At 37.9% G+C, this 18,989-nt stretch overlaps 1 protein-coding gene across 1 annotated transcript; it reads right to left on the reverse strand.

The window, feature by feature from the left end:
- Window positions 1-5,418: 5,418 nt before the first annotated feature.
- Window positions 5,419-8,392, reverse strand: LOC110440542. The gene has a single exon (XM_021483675.1). The coding sequence runs from the start codon at window positions 8,201-8,203 to the stop codon at window positions 6,665-6,667; it is 1,539 nt and encodes a 512-aa protein (XP_021339350.1). The 5' UTR covers window positions 8,204-8,392; the 3' UTR covers window positions 5,419-6,664.
- Window positions 8,393-18,989: the final 10,597 nt, after the last annotated feature.

Here is an 18,989-nt window from a genome sequence, read left to right on the forward strand (position 1 = left end):
TCAGTAACCAAAAGGCCTAGGAAGATGATATTTGGCCAGTAGCATGCTGGATGAAGGGCTACCAAGTTTGTTCAAATAAATGACCTTGACCCGCTTTCAAGGTCACAGGGGTCAAATATCGTAAAATCTTCAAACAACTTCTTCTCAATAACCAAAAGGCCCAGGGTACTGATATTGGGCCTGTAGCATGCTGGGATGAAGTGCCACCAAGTTTGTTCAAATGAATGACCTTGACCCACTTTATAGGTCACTGGTGTCAGATGTCTTAAAATCTTCAAACAACTTCTTTTCAATAAGCAAAAGGGCCAGGGTACTGATATGGGGCCTGTAGCATGCTGGGATGAAGGGCTACCAAGTTTGTTCAAATGAATGACCTTGACCCACTTTCAAGGTCACTGGGGTCAGATGTCTTAAAATCTTCAAACAATTTCTTCTCAATAAGCAAAAGGGCCAGGGTACTGATATTGGGCCTGTAGCATGCTGGGATAAAGGGCTACCAATTTTGTTTAAATGAATGACATTGACCCACTTTCAAGGTTACTGGGGTCAGATGTCTTAAAATCTTCAAACAACTTCTTCTCAATAACCAAAATGCCCAGGGTACTGATATTAAGCCTGTAGCATGCTGGGATGAAGGGCTACCAAGTTGTGAAAATGAATGACCTTGACCAATTTTCAAAGTCACAGGGGTCAAATGTCGTAAAAACTTCAAGCGACTTCTTTTCAATAACCAAAATGCCCAGGGTACTGATATTAAGCCTGTAGCATGCTGGGATGAAGGGCTACCAAGTTTGTGAAAATGAATGACTTTGACCAATTTTCAAAGTCACAGGGGTCAAATGTCGTAAAAACTTCAAGCGACTTCTTCTCAATAAGCAAAAGGGCCAGGGTACTGAAATTGGGCCTGTAGCATGCTGGGATGAAGGGCTACCAAGTTGTGAAAATGAATGACCTTGACCAATTTTCAAAGTCACAGGGGTCAAATGTCGTAAAAACTTCAAGCGACTTCTTCTCAATAACCAAAAGGCCCAGGGTACTGATATTGGGCCTGTAGCTTTCTGGGATAAAGGGCTACCAAGTTTGTTAAAATGAATGACCTTGACCAACTTTCAAGGTCACAGGGGTCAAATGTCGTAAAAACTTCAAGCGACTTCTTCTCAATAACCAAAATGCCCAGGGTACTGATATTACGCCTGTAGCATGCTGGGATGAAGGGCTACCAAGTTTGTTTAAATGAATGGCATTGACCCACTTTCAAGGTCACTCGGGTCAGATGTCTTTAAAATCTTCAAACAATTTCTTCTCAATAACCAAAAGGCCCAGGGTACTGATATTGGTCCTGTAGCTTGCTGGGATAAAGGGCTACCAAGTTTGTTAAAATGAATGACCTTGACCAACTTTCAAGGTCACAGGGGTCAAATGTCGTAAAAACTTCAAGCGACTTCTTTTCAATAAGCAAAATGGCCAGGGTACTGAAATTGGGCCTGTAGCATGCTGGGATAAAGGACTACCATGTTAGTTTTAATGAATGACCTTGATCCACTTTCAACATAATGTCCTTGTTCGACAATCAAGGTCAGAGTCGTCATATGTTTAAATCTTTTAATAGGTTCTTATGAAATCTTAAGATTACAAGTGTTAGATTAATAACAGGTGAGCGATGCAGGCCCATTGGGCCTCTTGTTATCTAGAGTTGTTTTCCATGGTCTGCTGAACTGGTGACGTGACGTCAATGTATTGATGGTGTGACGTCATACTATTTTTATGCATGAGTCTATTTCCCCCAATGGGGGGACAAGCTGATCTTTTCAGGCTTAAAAGGGAGACACCTGTGAAGGTTGGGAGAAACAATTGTGGACCATGGTCGACAACATACAAGTCTATGAGTTTGTTATTGGATTAACGACCCATCAACATAAAATGGTCATTAGGGCAAATAAAAAGTAAATAAAACATGTTAAAGGGAAATGAGATCAAAAACAAATAAAAGGGTAAAAAGATAAGTAACTATGGTTTGTTATATCTTTATTGAACAGACCAACAGTTGGCTGATGGTCAATGCTATCAAGTAACAAGTGTTTCACTGTAAATGGTTCATGACATGCTATGCATTGAGGCTAGACTTCGCTTTGATGACATGACTAGTATTGTATTTCACTTAGTTTACATGCTGATTTTCACATCACATCTAAACAATAAAATAAAGCTACTGGTACCTATGATATAACTCGAGTGACCGCTAAGGCCCTTGGGCCTCTTGTTTTAAGTTCATTTTTTTTTTGTATTCTATCTGAAAATGACAAAAATTAGGTTTGGGGTAGAAAAAAATAGGGTGGGGCAGGGGCGCTTCACTTGACCATAATGGTGAAATGAGAGTTTTAGCATTTGTTTTTCTATTTGACATTTTTCAACCAAATCTCTTAGTTTACATCAGTTTGATGTCCTGAATATGAAAATCACAAAAAAAATAAGTCAGGGGTAGAGAAATTAAGGCTGGGGCAGGGGCTCTTTACTTTACCATAATGGTGAAATGAAGGATTTTAGCATTTTAAGGTCACCTGAGATTTCTCAGGTGAACTATTGTGATCGCCTTGTGTCCGTCGTCGTGTAGCGTGCGTCATCCATCGTGCGTCCGTAAACAATTCACATTTTCAACTTCTCCAAAACCCCTGAACCAATTTTAATGAAATTTTGCAGAAACCTTCCATGGCCAAAGGTCAAGCAAATTTGTGAATTATATGGTCCCCAGCCCCCAGGGGCCTAAGGGGTGGTGCCAAAAAAAAGTAAAACTGACTGAAATTTCAAAAATCTTCTTCTCAAGATCCAGATATGGCAGAATCAAATACTCTTCATAGATGGAAGGGTCTTAAGGTGCTTTACCAAATTTGTGAATTTCATGACCCTGGGTTCTGGAGAGGGGATAAACTTTACTATAGTTTATATAGGGAAATCACATTTTGGACCAACATTTGTTTAATTTCCATTGGAATTAACTCAAACTTACTTAGCATTATCAGCATTGGATAGCAGTTTGATGATATGCACAAATCAGCCCTGACTGACCCCCAGAGGCTGATAGGCGATTTTTTTGGTCAAATTGACTGAAATTTCAAAAAGTCTTCTTCTCAATTCCAAGATAGGGTAGAAATACATACTCTTCATAGATGAAAGGGTCTTCAGGTGGTTTATCAAAAGAATGAATTACGTTACCCTAGGCTTCCTGGTCCTCCATGGGAGGGGGTGAAATTAATTACTATAGTTTATATAGTAAAACAATACTTTTGGGTTCATTTTATTGATTTTCAACTGCAATTATAATACTATTGACAGTTTGATACTCTGAACATTGAGACCCTAGCCTACCCCAGGGGGCGAGGAGCAGGGTCAACAGGGATAAAATAAATTATATAGGCTGAAATTTCTAGTCTTCTTATAAGACTTGGATATTTTGAAAGAAATACTCTTCTTAGAGGAAAGGATCTTAAAAGGTGCTGTATCAATATTGTGAAATTTAATACCCAATGGGCTTAGTTTGAGCTCTACCTTTGATTGGAATTGAAACTCTAGGAGATGAGAGTTTGATGCTATTTTATCCTGGTGCTCTTCCAGGGGCTATAATAAGGGTGTGGCTTATATACCTTGTAGGTGTAAAATTCTCTTACATTTATATATTTCATTGTACCTTGCTAACACCGAAAATTAATACATTTCGTCGCGAAGGCTAACTACGAAAGTTTGTACCCATGAAATGATCTGATAGCTCTAAACCACGAAAGAAAGGACACAAACATTTTGTGTTATACAGTATATACAGTAAAACCTGACTTTGCTGACACTTGACTTTAAGGACATAATGTAATATACTGTAAAACCTGACTTTACTGACACCTGACAATAACAACACCCTGTTGTACCTGACTTAACCGACACCTGACAATAACAACATCCTGTTATACCTGACTTTACTGATGCCTGACAATAAGGACATCTTGTCAATTCTGACTTTACCGACACCTGACAATAAGGACATCCTGTAATATCTGACTTTACTGACACCTGAAAATAAGGACATCCTGTTATACCTGACTTTACTGACGCCTGACAATAAGGACATCTTGTCAATTCTGACTTTACCGACACCTGACAATAAGGACATCCTGTAATATCTGACTTTACTGACACCTGAAAATAAGGACATCCTGTTATACCTGACTTTACCGACACCTGACAATAAGATCATTCTTTTATACCTGACTTTACTGACACCTGACAGTAACAATAATGCTGTAAAAACCTGACTTTACTGACACCTGCCAAAAACAACATCCTGTAATACCTGATTTTACTAATGCGTGACTTTACTGACAATAATGACATCATGTTATACCTGACTTTACTGACACATGACAATAATGACATCCTGTAATACCTGACTTTACTGACACATGACAATAATGACATCCTGTAATACCTGACTTGACTGACACATGACAATAATGACATCCTGTTATACCTGACTTTACTGACACCTGACAATAATGACATCCTGTAATACCTGACTTTACTGACACATGACAATAAGGACATCCTGTAATACCTGACTTTACTGACACCTGACAATAATGACATCATGTTATACCTTACTTTACTAACACATGACAATAATGACATCCTATAATACCTGACTTTACTAACACCTGCCAATAAGGACATCCTGTATTACCTGACACCTGCCAATAAGGACATCCTGTATTACCTGACACCTGCCAATAAGGACATCCTGTATTACCTGACTTAACTGCACCTGACAATAATGACACCCTGTTATACCTGACAGCTGACAATAAGGTCATCCTGTTAAACCTGACACAATTATATGACTCTTGTTTTGGTCATTACTTAATGTCATGTAGAAAATATATCAATAAAATCAGGCTTCACTGTATAACAAATCATAAAGATGATAGTTTAGATTAAATCAACTTACAACTATATCAATGATGGACTTTTGTTGAGGTGAATATTTGGTTGTATGGACCTGAAAAGGATATATTTACAGAGATGAAAATCAAGGTCAAGGTAACTTTTTAGGTTAGTAAAACCACATATTCACTGAAATAAAAGTCCTTTTTTTTGTATTATTAGATATTATGAGCTTTTTTTAAACAAGATGGAAAATAATAAAATTGTTAAGAGAAAAGTACTGCATATTGCAGAGAGCATTGTGGCATTACCATTGGAAGTGACAACATAAAAAGAATATTGACCTGCTGTTTCTGATAATCATACTTCAGAGTCAATATCACAAATCACCGACCTCCACATGATTAGGATCCGACCAATGTGGATTTAGGAATATGTTGTCTCATCTAACACATATAACAAATAACAAAGAGGATAGTTAAGATATAAATGATTTTTATTACACACACATCAAACTTTATTATAGGGCTGTACACAAGGCAATACAATCAACAGTTAATCACTGACAATACAGGTTAAGGGACTTTAAGTCTTTTATACATACAAATATGTCAATATCAGGTGACACTACAATGTAACATATACGTATACCTTAAGTTTTATACATCAAAACATTTTTTACTTCTCCTCTAGAACCATCAAACTGATTTCATTAACATTTTGTAGTCATGAATTATATGGATCTAATCCTGCAAAGATGGGGCCAAAGGGGGTAAATTGGCTAAAATTGCAATAATCTTCCTCTTCAGACCCATATATGCCGAGATCAAATTCTCTTCATGGTGGAAGGGTCTTAAGGTGCTTTATATCAATTTTTAATTTCTCTACCCCAGGGTTACCCATTCCCCCTTGGAAAGGGGGTAAAGTGTATATTTTTCAGTTGAATTTTTCAATGTTTTTATAATAAACGGAACTTGATCGTATTTTAAGACAGCAAAGGTTTGACTCTAACATGTTTGATCCATTAACAGAATATTAGTAGTGTTAAATTAAATCGCGACTTTACTGTAAGTTTAGAATTGACTTTGAAGTTTGATTTAAGGAAGTTTGACTGTATGTCACGTAAATTAACAAAAACATCATCCAAGCAAAATAACCGATGAAATAGTAAACAAAAAAAGTTCGTCATATTTAAAAAAAGTTATTACAATTAAAGTCTATACATTATAACAAAATGGTATTACAGTGAAATGTACCATGTATTCATTTTTTTTTTTACAAAATTATGATTACAAAAATAGTACTTCTACAATGTAGTATACATAAAATTTGATACACAATGACAGGCCACCCATTACATGTGGTGTAAATAAGGATGTAAAGCACCATCTGGCAAACATTATCAAGAGTTCAACTTTGTTCTCCCACAGCAAAAAATTAAAATAAATGTTATTGCATTGTCTATAACAATATTTTTAATTACATTTTCCACTTTAACAAAATTGTTCCCCACACAGACTTTGATGACAATGAATTATTTAATCACACTAGAATCACAGTTGACTGATTTTTCTCTGATTATCATAATAACAAAAAATCGCTTGAATGTTGAATAGATTTTCTCCAGTGATTATGATGATGTACAGTCAGGGTAGAATGTTGACTGGTTGTTTATTGTGGGAAGTTTTGATCGTCTTCTGTGTTGTCATGGTAACTATAACTTCTAGTTTTGTCACAGGAGTCACACACTGCTGTACTGTAGTAGTTTACCATTCCTGTAACAAAACACTGCCCACAGGACATCCTCCCTATCTACACCTACAGCATGTGTCCAGTCTGTGTCTGTGTGTATGATCCTGAGGAACTCGCCACGTCCACTGATGAGTAGGACTCTGTAGTTGCTACAGTCCCCTATGATGATGTTCCCCACACTGTTAAACACCACACCCCAGGGGATAAATAGTGTGACTCTTTTATGTGATGATTGTTTATATGTACTGCGGATGTCACCTCTATATACGAACAGTTTCTTGAAATCAGTGTCCATAACAATAACATGTTCTTTCCCATCACCATCATCTGCACCCTTACTATTCTTATCAACCACTGCCACATTGTGAGTGACAGGGCACTCTGAGATCCTCCATGGTGAACACACTAATGGCTTCCCAGTCCCTGTAGCACTTGTAGTGAGTACCATTCGACCATGTGTGGTAAATTTGGAGATGTGTTTGGTCATCCCCACAATGACATGGTTACTGGCAGTAACACAGATACACTCAGGTTCCTCCTTGGTGCTGAATCGGTGTTTTAGTTGTCCTGATACCAGCTCCATGATGTTGTTTTCTGTGTCACAGACCCACAGTGTGTGTGTTGTTGGTGCCAGACTTATGTCATTGATGCCAGCTTTGTGTTTGACCTCCTCTATTACTTTCCCCTTCCTGTCCAGGAGAGTTAATGTGTTACTGTTCCAGTAACTGATCCACACCTGACCATCAATGGTGGGGCATATAGAAAAAATATCAACAGGAGACTCCCACTCCTCCAATACTTTGGTCTGTGGTTCTGTCTGTTGTGATGTAGAGGATGGTTCCTGACCACCAGATGTCCTGACTGACCCGTCCTGGTCAATTGAAGCTTGACCTTGATCTAATGTAGTAACTTTCCCTAAGGCCAGTTCTAGGTGATGTTGAGGGTTTATGTTTGGAGTGAAACTGGCATTACCCAGGACAGGTTTTACAGGGAAACTTATTTGGGAATGCATTTCACATCCTGTGTCGTAGATTTCTATGTGAGAACCATGCTGGAGTGCTTCTTTGCATTCTTGAATTTGTTGTCGGAGTTGCTTGTCGTACATTTTAAGGTCCTGTTTGTATTTCTGTATCAGCTTGATATTATCCTCCTCCATTTTATGATAAACACAGAGTGTCTGTGCTGTAAGCAAGTCGAGGTCTTGTTTTAATTTTTCTGTTTGCATTTTCAACTTGTGTGAAATTTTCTCAAAATTGCTGGTATTTTCTTTAAGAAGTGTATCAGTACATGTGATGTATTCCCTAAGTTGTACCAGGTCATTTTGTTCAGTTCTGTCAATAAAGTTTTGAATGTCTTGTTTCTTTGTAGGAGTAATCTCGCTGAGTTCACAAACATCATGACCTTTGTGAGATGTTGACAAACACTTAAGACATACAAGTGTATCACATTTTTCACAATAAAGTTCCAGATGTCTCCCCTTGTGTTCAGTACAGGTACGGAGAGGGATTTGTCCTATGGGTGTTGCCATGTTGATGAAAAAGTTTAGGAAGAGAAAAGGAAGTCTATAAAAAGACCCAAACAACTTGTCTATTATTACTGCTAATTGAATAGTAATCACATTAAATCGACTTCATTTTATGTCTCTAAATCTTGACTTTACTCCGAGCTCCAATCCAGGTACATGTGTTCATAAAACATAATTGTAAAGACACTAAATCATGCTTCCAAGCACCAGAATGTAAACATCAAGGAAACAGGTACATATTGTCATTGTCTATATTGTGTATTGGAAACAAAGCCTGGAATTAAATTACATCTGGTTGTTTTGATGAATCACTTGTTTTCTGGGTCAGACCAAGGAAAATTCTGGTTAATGTCAGTTCCTCATTGTTTTTACAAGTCCAAACTGAAAACGCCCCTTGGCCACCATTTGTAGATCTACCTGTTCATGATCAGATGTGTAACTATTCAGAAAATATAACTTCCTTGTTGTGCGAGGTAGCTGATAGGCGTACAGAGAACTGTATATGATAGATTGTGGAGTAGGTCAATAAAGGTTATGTTTACAGACCGTGGTATTTAAACATACATACAGTTCTAGTTTTACCTCAGCTGTGTAGTGTCTGTAAGTTATATGTGTATCAGGTAACAAGACAAACCCATAGTGTATGTATATATACCTCCGTGTTGATTGTTTTAATTGATAAAATCATCATGATTTGATTTAAATATAATGTGCACTTTTTGTATTTTATTGGCATTATTTTTAGCTCACCTGGCCCGAAGAGCCATGTGAGCTTATGCCGTACTGCGGCGTCCGTCTTTTAGCGACTTCTTCTGAAGACCTTGAGGGCCTAGGGTACGGTATGATATTTGGCCAGTAGGTACCTGGGATGGAGTGATATAAACTTTCCTAATTAAAATGACCTTGGCCTACTTTCAATATCACATGGGTCAAATATGTTAAAAACTTTAACAATCTTCTTCTCATGTTCCATATGGCCCAGGGTCATAATATTATGCTAGTAGGTACCTTAAATGGAGTGCTATAAAATTTCATCATTAAAATGACATTGACCTACTTTCAAGGTCACAGGGGTCAAATATGTTAAAAAAAATAACAATCTTTTCAAATTCCATAAGGCCCAGGGTCATAATATTTTGCAAGTAGGTACCTGGGATGGAGTGCTATAAAGTTTCATCATTTATATGACACTGACCTACTATCAAGATCACAGGGGTCAAATATGTTTAAAAAATAACAATCTTTTCAAATTCCATAAGGTCCAGGGTCATAATATTTTGCCAGGAGGTACCTGGGATGGAGTGCTATTAAGTTTCCTCATTAACATGACCTTGATCTGCTTTCAAGGTCACAGCGGTCAAACTCTTCAAACCACTTCTCCTGAAGAACTAAAAGGTATGGAATCTTCATATTTGGCTGATGGCTTCCTGGGATCGAGCCTGACAAAGTTTGAGAATGGAAATGACCTTGACCTAATCAAAAGGCATAAAATTATAATATTTTCCTGGTGGCTTCTTGGGATAGAGCTCACAAAAGTTTGCAAATGAAAATGACCTCAACCTACTTTAAAAAAGGTCACAAAGGTCTACACCATTTCAAACAATTTGTTCTAAAGAACCAAAAGGAATGGATTCACAAGATTTGGCTGGTAGCTTTTTGGGATAGAGCTAACAAAGTTTGAGAAGGAAAAAGACATTGGCCTAGCTACTTACAAGATCATATGGAAAAGTATGTCAAACAACTTCTGAAGAAGAACCAAAAAGCATAGAATCTTATAATCATAATTGGCTGGTAGTTTCAACAGATGGAGTCGAGAAAGTTTGCGAGGGAAATATTTGTAGTGCAATATAATATTTAATGAGAATATTTTGCTATGAATGCTTAAATATTCAGGTGAGCGATACTATCAGGTCCTCTGGGCCTCTTGTTTCTATTTGACTTTTTTCCACCAAATCTGTTTCACTTTACGTCAGTTTGATGTCCTGAATATGAAAATTACAAAAAAAATAAGTCTGGGGTAGAGAAATTAAGGGTGGGGCTGGGGCGTTTCACTTTACCATGAAAGTGAAATGAAGGGTTTTAGCTTTTTTTTCTTTTCTATTTGACTTTTTTAAACCAAATCTGCTTCACTTTACATCACTTGAAGTCCTGAATATGAAAATCAGAAAAAAATAGTCTGGGTTAAAAAAATATATTCTGGGGCAGGGGCGCTTTAAATGAAGGGTTTTATCATTTTTTTCTATTATTTCTTTTAAACCAAATCTGATTTAGATTATATGAGTTTGATGTCCTAAATATGAAAATCACAAAATTTAGTCTGGGGTAGAGAAATTTAGGGTGGGACAGGGGTGTGTTTCCCCAGGTAGAAATATTGTGTTAGTATTGGTTCTTATCGTAATCTCTTGTCAGGGCCATACTTTTTAAATTTAACCGTTAAATATATCTTGATGAAATGAAAAGTCAAAGATCAATAAGTGCATTTATTACATACTTACTGATAAATACGAGTTTTTAGCTCACCTGGTCCAAAGGACCATGGTTAGCTTATGCCATACCGCAGCGTCCGTCGTCTGTCCGTCAGTCAACTTTTCCTTTAAAACGCTAAAACTAGTCCTGAACAGCACAGTAGATTTTGACTAAATTTAGTCTGGAGCATCCTTAAGCCAAGGGGGCCCAATTTTGTATAAACGGTGTGTGTCGCCTACCTGGGGTCAGAGGGACGGGGTCCAATAGGGGAAATAGAGCTAAAACCTTTAAAATCCTTCTTCTACCGCATGGATTAAGGTATTTAATCCTAATTTAATCTGGAGCATCCTTTGGCCAAGGGGACTCAATTTTGTATAAATGGTGGGTGTGGCCCCTTGGGATCAGAGAGGCGGGGCCCAATAGGGGAAATAGAGCTTAAACCTTCAAAATCCTTCTTCTACCGTAGGGATTAAGGGATTTTATCCTAATTTAGTCTGGAGAATCCTTGGGCCAAGGGGACTTAATTTTGTATAAACACTGAGTTTAGAGCCCCTGGGGGCAGATGGGCGGGGCCCAATAGGGGAAACATAGCAAATTCTTCAAAATCCTTCTACTCCTGTAGGAACAACAGGACTTTGTCCAAATTTGGTATGAAGCATCCTAGGGTGAAGGGGAACACATTTTGTATAAACGGTGGGTCTGACTACCCTGGGGACAGAGAGGCAGGGCCCAATAAGGGATAAAGAGAAATATCTTTAATATCCTTGTTCTATCGTTGGGATAAAGGTATTTTGACCATATTTGAACAGTTGCATCCTATGGGGAAGGAGAATCAATTTTGCATAAATGGTGCCTCTGACCCCCGTTGGGCAGAGAGACGGGGACCAATAGGGGATATAGAGGAATAGCTTTAAAATCCTTCTTCTGTAGTAACGACAGAATTATGTCCATATTTGGTTTAAAGCATCCTTGGGTGGAGGGGATTTAATTTTGCATAAACGGTGGCTCTGACCCCCGTTGGGCAGAGAGACGGGGACCAATAGGGGATATAGAGGAATAGCTTTAAAATCCTTCTTCTGTAGTAACGACAGAATTATGTCCATATTTGGTTTAAAGCATCCTTGGGTGGAGGGGATTTAATTTTGTATAAATGGTGGGTCTGACCCCCTGGGGGCAGAGGGGCGGGGCCAAATAGGAGAAAGATAGCAAATTCTTCAAAATTCTTCTTTTCCTGTATGAATGACAGGATTTTGCCCTACTGCATATAAATATAACCCCTGATTAAACATGTAGTATGTGTACACTACCAGCAACATCTGGCTATTTCAACTTCAATTTTGCTTACATTTCCAGGTGAGCGATACAGGCCCCCATGTGCCTCTTGTTTGTATATGCGATACGACACAATTGCTCTAGTCCCATATCAGCCCTCGCCGTATAACACCCCCAAACCTGTATCAGACCACAAAACCCGTATCGCACCCCTTTTGGAAATTTTCGTTCTCAATATTTAAAAAGAAAAATAGATCTCCAGCCCACCACCATCAGATGGTGGGCTATTTAAATAACCTTGCGTCCGTGGTCCCTCCGTCCGTTATTCCGTCACTCCGTCATTCCACCAGCCAGCCATCTTTAATTTGAGAGTTAAAGTTTGTCAGCACTATTTCACAAAAAAAAGCTGGGAGGGATCTTTCTCATATTCAACAAGAAGGTTCCCCGTGATCCCTAGTTATGCATAACAAATTTAGGGACTGATAAAAAAATCAAAATGGCTGATAGTTGCCATCTTGAAATTTTAAAGTTAAAGTTTGATAGCGCTATTTCTCAGAAACTACTTTAGGGATTTTTCTCATATTTGATACGAAGGTTCTACTTGGTCCTCAGTTGTGCATGTTTTATTTTGAGAGTGGTCATAAAAACAAGATGGCTGCAGGAAGAACTTAACAGATCTTTCTCATATTGCACTTTGGTTTTTGCTTATTCTTAAACTTAAATACTGTTCTAGTAAATATGTGAAAAGACAAACTGACTTTGAATGTTGTCTTTTATACACAGCAGTATGAGTTACCTCAAGGTGCATTTACTGTTTCCATGTCTCGACCAAACAGATAAGAAGAGAAATGAAGAGAAAGGATATAACTGACATAGAACTAATTAAGATGGTACAATGGTGGGCGCCAAGATCCCCCTGATCTGTTGTATTAGTAAGTATAAAACGGGTCTTTTTCCAAAGCACACCCAGTATCAACCCTCGGCCAATATCAGCCCTCGGAATGATACTCGATGTGCTATGGAAAAAGGCATATACTATTCTATATATATTTCTTTAATATATAGTCCGGGTTGTGACTTTTAAATCGTTTAAGATATCTTGATGTGGGGGTACAATAGACACAGAGAAATATTCTGTAGGTAAAGGAACGAGTAATGGCAATAAATGCATTAGTGAGGCAGGAGACAAGATTAAGCTGCTGGTGGTGGTGATGATAAAGACTATTATACACCATGTGAAGCATATAAAACAACACCGAAACATGGTACCTGGGTCCGCGAACCTCATTTCTTTTATTTGCATTTTAACGTGTTCCACAGGCTACCAATGCACGAAACAACAAAATATCACTAAAAACTGCAGTTTCTAAAACAAAAACAAAAAACCGGCCGATTGCTCTATGACATTGAGTGTTGCATTGGTGGCAGCAAATCAGTTTCGGTCAAGTTTGGTTGGTCTAGCACTTATAAACGCAAAAACTTAATGTTGACGCCGTCGCCGGAAAAACAACACCTTAGTCTTCCGCTTTTTTGTGGAGGCGAGACAAAAATCGGCAAGGGCCTCTAATTTGTCGGCGCCTACGATTTCCTTGAACATTCAGCGGTTTGTTTGTGAATACAAATAAACAAAACCATGTTGATTTCTCTATAGCAACACTTGGGAGCTTTGTCTACAGGGGGTATATTTTCTCACATTGCTATTCTTCCTTTGCGACGATGTCTCCTTGGGCAACCCGTCTTCATATGACCTTAGTTGTTTCGGTGACGTTAAACCTTTCACCCCTAAGTTACTGTAGTGGACTCTACCATGTTTTTATTGGGAGGAGTCCATTATGGTCTACGGTGGTGAAAAAGTTAAACCTCAAACAAATAAATCAATAAAAGGTAAAAAGGCCGAAGGAATTAAACTATTGACGGATAGATAATCAATGTACCCACCTTAACATTGTGAAATATCAGTGTTGTCGATGGCTCATGTCACAAATAAAACTTGATAACAAGTAGTAGCGATTGTGTTTCACCGTTGATTAGCAGTACTATATAAGGCCATATGTGTCTATCTAGTACGTCCTGGGATGGTGGGGTCAAATCTCTTATCAAATATCAGTATATTACTCATTGAAAACTTGATTTTGTATTAAATAGCACCTGATTCGATCATACAGTGATCGGCTAGCCTTGACCATTATCTTGACCACACAGCAGTCTACGGACTGTTAAAGTCAAGGGTTAAACCTACATTATTAGGTTTTCCGTTAACATCTTCCCAATACTTAGATAGATATAGGAACAACAATTATACTAAACCTACAACTGGATGGACAACACAGTAAAACCTCGTTATACTGTCGCCGTTTGGTCAAGATACAAGGTACAAAAAACTTTATTTAACGTCGCATATCGGTAAACAAGGAACATTAGCTCTGTAGGTTAACATTATTGAGGTTAGGTTTAAACATGTGAGTATCGTGCTGTTGAGACATGTACAGCTTGAAACTTGAAGAAAAAATCTACCCCTATTTCTCATTGAGTATCCGTAATTATGCACAAATCACATCGGTTGGCAAATTTAGCATGAGTTGGATGTTTATTCAGAATTTGGTTGAAACACCTGAACAATATCTACAGCAATTATATTAACCTGGCCGAGCCCTTAATGCGTTGAACCCTGTAGCTAAAATTGAAGACAATCGGATAATAATTGCGAGAGTAAATGGTCATCGAACTTAGCCGAGCCCGTAAGGCATTTAACCCTGTGACCAAGTTTGAAGAAAATCGGTTAACATTTGTTATTGTTATTGCACGGATTTGCACGGAAACGTATCAAGCAGATAATGCTGGGGTCCGTTGAAAGTGGTCATCGAACTTGGCCAAGCTATTAAGGCATTTAACTCTGTGACCAAGTTTGAAGAAAATCAGTTAACATTTGTTATTGTTATTGCACGGAAACGTATCAAGCAGATAATTACGTTTTTCGTTATTTAAGGGGCCATAACTCCGCCAAATGGGGTCCGCTGAAAGTAGTCATAGAACGTGGCCGTTTTAGAATATATGGAATTAAAATACAAAAAAGATGCTGCAAAAATATATAATAGAATTAAAATATATAAGACATTAAATAGACAATAAAAGTATCGCACAATCCAAAATGTCAGGTGGCAGAGGTAACCAGGTCACAGTATGAAATATCACTCTTTGCAGATATTGCAAAGGCAGATGGGGTAATCCCAGGAATGGACTAGCCTGCTGAATTTCTTTGAAGTTTTTTCGGATTTTTTCGGAAGTCATTGGGGAGACTGTTCCACGCCCGGGCGACCTCAAAAGCAAACGATTGTTCATACTTCACAGTGTTGACCCTGGGCACCTCTGCAGTATTTTCTTTCCTGAAATCATAATTAGACATCTTAATATTTACAAAGTTATGAATATATTCAGGAGAAATTTTGTTTATAATTTTAAAAACCCCACAACCCATGTTATCATATATATCCTTTAGACGCCTTACATGAAGCATGTCGCTGTTGGTAATACTGAGTAAGTGTCTATAAACCTTAAAGCTCTTTCTTGTATCTATTCTAGCTTTCTGACACTCTTCATGGAACAAGAGTGCCAGACAGTAGTTAAAATTTGAAACAATAAAAGAATTATAAATTACAAGGCTTCCTTGTTTGATTGAAAAACTCCCAATTCGCTTTAAAATGGACAATTGCCTTGAGGCTTTCCTACAAATTTAAGAGATATGAGCTTCAAAGTTTAAAAATGAATCAAAATTCTTTAATTTAAACCAGTCTATCAAATTTTGACAGTCATTTTCAATATTATGTTTTAAATATCTGGGTCTTTATTTGATTCACTGACAATGTTGTCGTCTGCATAATTATATGATTTACAAATACATTAAAAAGCAAGGGTCCTAAAATCCAACCATTGGGTACCCCTTCAGCACTTCCAGCCAGTCATCGCATTTGGAGCCAATTTTTACCTGTTGCGTCCTGCTGCGTCCTGCTGCTCAGGTAGCTGGACACCAGATTAACTGAGGCTTTGCTCAGGCCATAGGCCTCAAGCTTCCCGACCAACAAGTTATGAGGAAGACAGTCAAAAGCCTTGGAGAGGTCCATAAGTATGTCGCCAAAATCATTAGTAAAAAAGGCAGTCAGTTGATCACACATGGTTCTTTCAAACAAAATTTGATATACAAGATAAAATATTGACTGGTCGGTAGTTTTGATTATCTAAAATATCTTTTTTCTTAAAAACAGGAACGACCTGTGCCTCCTCTTGCAAGGGAACTCTGATTTATCAAAACAGTGGTTAATCATGTCGCTCAGAGGCACACTGATGTCAGTACAATAGGCTCTAAGGACTTTTGAAGATATGCAATCGATACCAACGGCCTTCTTCGCCTTCACCTTAGAGATAGCCTTTTCAACCACGAATGGAGAGACATGATTGAAACAAAATTTTGATTCATCGTTATTGTGTGCCCTTATCTCTTTTGAAATAGTTTCATCAGAAGAATCTTCTGTATCAATATCAGAAGCAACATTTACATAAAAAATATTAAAAGAATTGCTGACCTCTGTTTGGCCTCATTTTCCTTTACGATTACATTATTGCATTGTGCAAAGCCCGTATTTGATAAGGAAAAACAACACCTTAATCTCGCTTCCGCTATTTTGTGGCGGCGAGACAAAAATCGGCAAGGGCTCTAATTTGTCGCCGCCTACGATTTCGTTGAACATCAAGTGGTTTGTTTGTGGATACAAATAAACATAATCATGTTGTTTTCTCTATAGCAACACTTGGGAGCTATGTCTACAGGGGATATATTTTCTCAAATGCACCCACCTTAAAGAGACAATTAAGTGAAGTAAGTTTTTTTATAACCTTGTCACAAAATTCTTCATAATTATATAGTTTTGATACTCCTTACACTGGACGTTGGCTTCAGGTTATATGTCAAAATCCAACGTCCAGTGTGGTCAGTTTCATCTTTTACGACCGAAATAGCGCAATATCCGGGCATTTCAGTGAGAAGTAAACATGTACTGCACTACGCTGTCGACCGACAACACAGTGTCATTTATGAGCCTAGAGCACAGGCATTTGTTTCTGTCAATAAAAATAGTCATGAGAAAACAAATCACATCCTACTCATATTTTATGATTAGGGTGTGATTCTTTTCTCATGACAATTTATATTGACAGAAACAAAAGCCTGTGGCCGCCTGGAGTTCATTCTTAATGAATTCTTGGGATTTACAAAATACATCGCAAGTAAAAGTTGTAAGTATCATAATTATATTCCTCTAATACGATATTTCAGTTCACAGTTGGATTCGAATAACAAGAGGCCCATGGGCCTTAACGGTCACCTGAGTCCTACATTATTTATTTTTGTTGTTGAAATATGTACCAATTTGAGTAAAAAATAGTTAAGTATAATGTTAACTTAACTTTGTCAGGACCATGAGCTGATCATTCCTAGACCGATTTTCAGTGAGATGGGCCTATTAGAACTTGTTTTTAAGTTTGAAATAGGTATTTACAAAATAGCGGCCATGGCAGCCAAATTGTATTTCTGATTGACCCGAAAAATAACAACACTTTGTCAGGACCATGAGGCGATCATTCCTACCAACTTTCAGTTCAATCGGTCCAGCAGAACTTGACTTTAAGTTTGAAATAGGTTTTCAAAATGGCGGCCGTGGCGGCCATATTGGATTTCTGATCGACCCGAAAAATAACAACACTTTGTCAGGACCATGAGGCGATCATTCCTACCAACTTTCAGTTCAATCGGTCCAGCAGAACTTGACTTTAAGTTTGAAATAGGTTTTCAAAATGGCGGCCGTGGCGGCCATATTGGATTTCTGATCGACCCGAAAAATAACAACACTTTGTCAGGACCATGAGGCGATCATTCCTACCAACTTTCAGTTCAATCGGCCCAGCAGAACTTGACTTTAAGTTTGAAATGTAAAATGTTAACGGACGACTGACGACGGACGACGAGGGACGAAAACGGATAGCAATAGGTCACTTGAGCTAAAGCTCAGGTGACCTAAAAACGAACAGGTTTAATTAGAGCATGCACGCACTGAGTGGGTGCCGCAGAAAGTACGATATCAATAGGTTTAAACGTAAAATAGATCATTCGATCATTTATAACGATGTTTGAGATGCTGTTGAAAGATGATACTTGTATTCCAGAGAGGCTAGGTGAATAACGCGAGAAGTTCCCTTCTCTACTCGGCTTGAAAGACATCGTGTTAGCTAGAAATTCACCGACAGCTGCCGATAAAACGTACGTCAGTACAGTTAAGGATTTCTCCATTACTGATTAAAAACGCCAAGAAAACATTGTCTCTTGTCAATTTCTGAACACGATTGTTCATAAGGAATATCAAACTATATAATCATGAAGAGTTTTGTGACAAGGTTATACAAACACTTACTTCACTAAACTGTCCCTTTAACATTGCAAAATATCCGTGTCGTTGATGACTCATGTCCCGTATAAAACCTGATAACAAGTAGTAGTGATTGTGTTTCAACGTTGATGAGCACTACTATAAAGGACTATATTTATCTATCTAGTACGTCCTGGGATGGTGGGGTCAAACCTCTTACTAGATACCATATATTGCTCATTGAGAACTTGATGACGAATTATACAAACTGATCGTACCGTTACATAAATAGCACCTGATTCGATCATGCCGTGATCAGCTAACCTTGACTGTTAACTTCACCGCATATCAGTCTAAGGACTGCTAAAGTCGAGGGTTAAACCTACAGTATTCACAATAGCTAGATAGATGTTGAAACAACAATGATAATTATTATTTGATTCTTCACGGCTCATTAACACAAATGAAGTAATTAGGGCCAATAACGGTAGATAAAACATGTTAAAGGAAACGACATCAAATGAACACTGAAAGGATAAAAAGACAAACGGCAACTTGAAAATTTAAAATAGCTATAGTGAATTATATCTTTCTGAACTGATCAAAAGGTTTTAGGTAGGTTAAAATTGTTGATATAT

This window comes from Mizuhopecten yessoensis, unplaced genomic scaffold (assembly GCF_002113885.1).
Source record: "Mizuhopecten yessoensis strain PY_sf001 unplaced genomic scaffold, ASM211388v2 scaffold11183, whole genome shotgun sequence".
Classification (NCBI taxonomy): domain Eukaryota; kingdom Metazoa; phylum Mollusca; class Bivalvia; order Pectinida; family Pectinidae; genus Mizuhopecten; species Mizuhopecten yessoensis.